Source organism: Phoxinus phoxinus (genome assembly GCF_949152265.1).
Source record: "Phoxinus phoxinus genome assembly, chromosome: 5".
Classification (NCBI taxonomy): Eukaryota; Metazoa; Chordata; class Actinopteri; order Cypriniformes; family Leuciscidae; genus Phoxinus; species Phoxinus phoxinus.
In genome coordinates, this window is record NC_136880.1 from 33,664,379 (window position 1) to 33,668,537 (window position 4,159).

At 34.3% G+C, this 4,159-nt stretch overlaps 1 protein-coding gene across 1 annotated transcript; it reads left to right on the forward strand.

Annotated features, from left to right (window-relative positions):
• The first annotated feature begins 1,181 nt into the window (after positions 1-1,181).
• LOC306998820 (GTPase IMAP family member 4) lies at positions 1,182-3,247 on the forward strand. Its single transcript, XM_079613169.1, has 2 exons — positions 1,182-1,608; positions 2,388-3,247. The coding sequence occupies exons 1-2, from the start codon at positions 1,581-1,583 to the stop codon at positions 3,152-3,154; spliced, it is 795 nt and encodes a 264-aa protein (XP_079469295.1). The 5' UTR covers positions 1,182-1,580; the 3' UTR covers positions 3,155-3,247.
• The last annotated feature ends 912 nt before the right edge of the window (positions 3,248-4,159 follow it).

The window sequence follows — 4,159 nt, forward strand, 5'->3', positions numbered from 1 at the left end:
TTTTATTTAGTTACGTCAAATGCATAAAACATTTCTATGGACGTATTGGATTTTTCCGGTTACTCCCCTAAATGTCTTTATTAATTTTGATTTATTTGACCATTACTCGTGCAACGTTTTTAACATGATTTTTTTTTCACCATCCCAAAAATGTGATGCCTTCTTTACCGCTATTTTTGCGAATATGTGCATGATGACATCATCAGTGTAAGTCACAAGCACATGCGCACTTTTGTCAGAGTGGAATAGATGCGAATAAAGTGTTTACATACTTGCGTATTGCGATTATAATCAGCAAGTATTTGATCTAAGCATTGCATTTAAATTAGGTATTTATTTACATTTATATGGATTTGTCAATTACTTTTTCAATTACATTTTTAATTTAGATTTTTTTTGGAGGGTACATTTCTCATGAATATTGTATTACTTTTACTTGATCTAAAACTCTTAAACCACATTTTTTAATTTTCAATCATTGCTCGTGTAGTTTTAGGACATTATATTATTTTAGAGACATGGAATATTGCACTTTTAAAAATTCAGTTGTCACACCACAGGATGCCGGACTATTTAAAGGAACCGCAAAACAAAGGTGATTAAAATATTGAAAAAACATAAAAATAAAATGGTGATCAGCAGCTACAACACCTAAAATGTATGCTTATCCTTATATATTCATAAAAACTCACCTAAAATTGCGTATCATATAACATCATTAATTAACAATCAAAAGACTATTTGGAAAAATATGGGACTGTCATAGCGATCTATTAATAATTAAGAATAAAAGCCACACAGAGCGATTAAAACAACAGTCTGCTCTATTATGACAGAGTACAATGGCAACCTGTCATGTTTTTCACATTAATATTTACATCGAATGTATTGCATTTGTTATTACTTTTACTGAATGTGCTGGAAGTGAAGGTAAAATATTCTCTCTGTGAGATTTCACACACTGGACCTTGTTAAAGAAACATGAGCAGAATGAATTCCTGCGTAAATCCTTCACAAATCCATTCTTACATAAATTGTCCCAATCAGTTGAATGCCACAGCAATTTGCACAAAAAAAGTCTTATTCATCATGACACACCAGCAGAATAAAAAAATAAGGCACAGTGCTGATTTTGTTTGACTGGAGAGAGAAGTAGTTTCAGTCTTTCAGTCACGTTTTGGCACATTACTTACTCGTGGCCTTGATATCAGCCATGTGACTTTATAACCAAAACAACCACTTCACTTTCAGTCACTTGTTAAAAACAGCGCTCAGTTTTTCCTGCTTTGTATGACACTGTAATAATAATGGTTAGTTCAACATTTCTTTTGTTTATATCATGTCTTTACATTTATAGCTTAGAGTGGAAACAATAAACTCTACTGCCAAGGGTGAGAGGAACTAAAAAAAGATGATCTGTAATCATAAAACCAGAAGTGGGAGGAGAATTATGGTCGCTCCCTTCTCATGTAAATGACCAGATCAGTGATAACCCGCACATACGGTTTGCGACTATCTGTCAGTCAGATGGGCTTGGACAGCATTACACGTGTACTGAAAAACACTGGAAAACAGGAATAATGGACAACGCTAATGTGAACAATAATGGTAAGACTGTTGGGTCTGGACAATTTTTCTAAATATACGGTAATTTGTTTTTCTATTTTATAATTTTATATAATAATAAAAATATTTAACTCAAGTTAAGTAGTATTTGTGCCATTAGAGGTCTATACGTAATGTAAAGCAAAAATAAATAAATATATATACTGTATATATATATATATACACCGGTAAAACTTGTGCAAAAAATAAATATTGTGCAAAAGTTCATTTATTTCAGAAATTCAACTTAAAAGGTGAAACTAAAATATCACATATTAATCTCATGCAAAGTGAGATGTTTCAAGCCTTTATTTGTTATAATTTTGATGATTATGGCTTACAGCTTACACCCAAATTCAAAATTAGAATATTGTGAAAAGGTTTTCATAGCTGTAAGCCATACTCATCAAAATTATAACAAATAAAGGCTTGAAATATCTCACTTTGCATGTAATGAGTCTATATAATATATTAGTTTCACCCTTTAAGTTTAATTACTGAAATAAATTAACTTTTGCACGATATTCAAATTTTTCGAGTTTCACCTGTATTTTTACTGGTATAAACTGGTACTCGTATAGACTGGCTGTGCAAACCTCTAATGGCACACATACTACTTAATTTGAGTTAAATATTTTGATTTAGTAGCTGCAAACCAGTATAAACTGAAAATGCAGTTAAAAACGGAAAATAAAGTTAAAATAGTTTACACAGGATTTGTCAAGCTTGCTATTCTGTTTTTCTGAAATCTAATTTGCCCTCCAACAAATGTCTTCTAACAGGCCCTAGTCATGGTGCCCCCTCTCTGAGGCTGCTAATCGTGGGGCAGAAGCGGACCGGAAGGAGTTCCGTGGGCAACACACTCCTGGGTAAGGATGCATTCGATACATGGGGCGGAGCGGCCAGCGCAGTAGCACACAGAGAATCTGAAGGCCGACACCTGATGGTCGTGGATGCCAGCGGATGGGGCACAAACGAGAAGCTCGTCCCTAAACAGGAGAAACTGGAGCTGTTTAATGCCTTATCGCTGTGTGAGGCCGGACCCCACGTTCTGCTCCTCGTCGTTCCCTTACTGAACTTCAGCCACTCCGAGAAAGCAGTCATACAGAAACGCATGGAGATCCTCACAGAGGGCGCGTGGCGCCACACCATGGTTGTGTTCACGCTGGGCGACCGTCTGCGAGACTGCAGCATGCAGGACTACATCCAGACGTCCGGGAAGGATCTCCAATGGCTGCTGGAGAGGTGCAGGTATAGGTACCACGTTCTTAACAACAGGAACCCCCAGGACAGACAGCAGGTCTCTGGTCTGCTGGACCGTGCGGAAGACATACTGATGGAGAACGGGGGATGGCACTTCTCCCTACACATGTACTGCAGGCTGGAGGAGGAATGGAGCAGAAGGGAGAGGGATATGAAAGAGAGGATACTAGAGATGCAAGATAGAGGGGGGAAAAACAATCGAGGGCTGGATGTAGTTCCAAATCACAGCCGACAAGGTGGTCTGCATGTGAACGATACTCTACTGAAATTAGTTTGCCATGGCTAACTGCTGCCAAACAATGTTACACGGCATTACTATTGTTTCGCAATTAACTCAGAGTGAACTCTAGATGTGCTTCATGAATATATATATATATATATATATATATATATATATATATATATATATATATATATATATATATATATATATTATATTATATATATATAAATCTATGTCTTCAGTTGTGCGACTGCTACCATTTCTTTTAATTTTCTTCTCATTCCATTTTATGTTACTATTTCATCAAGTTTTTCACCATTTTATTTCATTTGACCTTTTTTGAAGTTCATTTTAAGTGGTCCTGTGGTGTAAGTATAAGTACTAAAAGTACAAATATTTCATTTAATATATCGGTAACACTTTACAATAAGGTTTCATATGCATTAACATTAGTTAACTACATTAGTTAACATGAACTAACAATGAACAATACTTTTACAGCTTGTATTAATCTTAACGTGAATCTCAACACTTACTAAAAAACTTTTTAAGATACAAAAATTGTGCTGTTGAACTAACATGAACATTTTTATGAACATATATGATCAAAGATTAATAAATGATGTAAGAATATATTGCCTATTTTAGTTACATTTAGTTCATTCATTTACTAATGCTAAAAAAACAAGACCTTATTGTATAGTGTATAGTGTTAGGAGAATGTTCATAAAAGTTATATAATAATGATCAACACCATCATTATTCATTATACCAAAATTACTTCATGTCAACTACCCACATTTTCACTTAAAAATTATTATTTAAAACTTAATGCGAGTCAGTGTGGTTAAATTAAAAATATTATTGTAAATATTAACTTTTTTAAGATTTTAAGTTAAGGGTTATACAATATCAATAAGGAAACTCGTACGGCAGGGCAAACTCAAAGACGATATTTTACAACATCTTACATAATGCGATGAGGGGCAATCTTAGAATACAGAGGAGCAAAATCCCTTCTTCCACTTAAATTTTAAGACGATTGTGAATAAATGTGAATATGTTAAA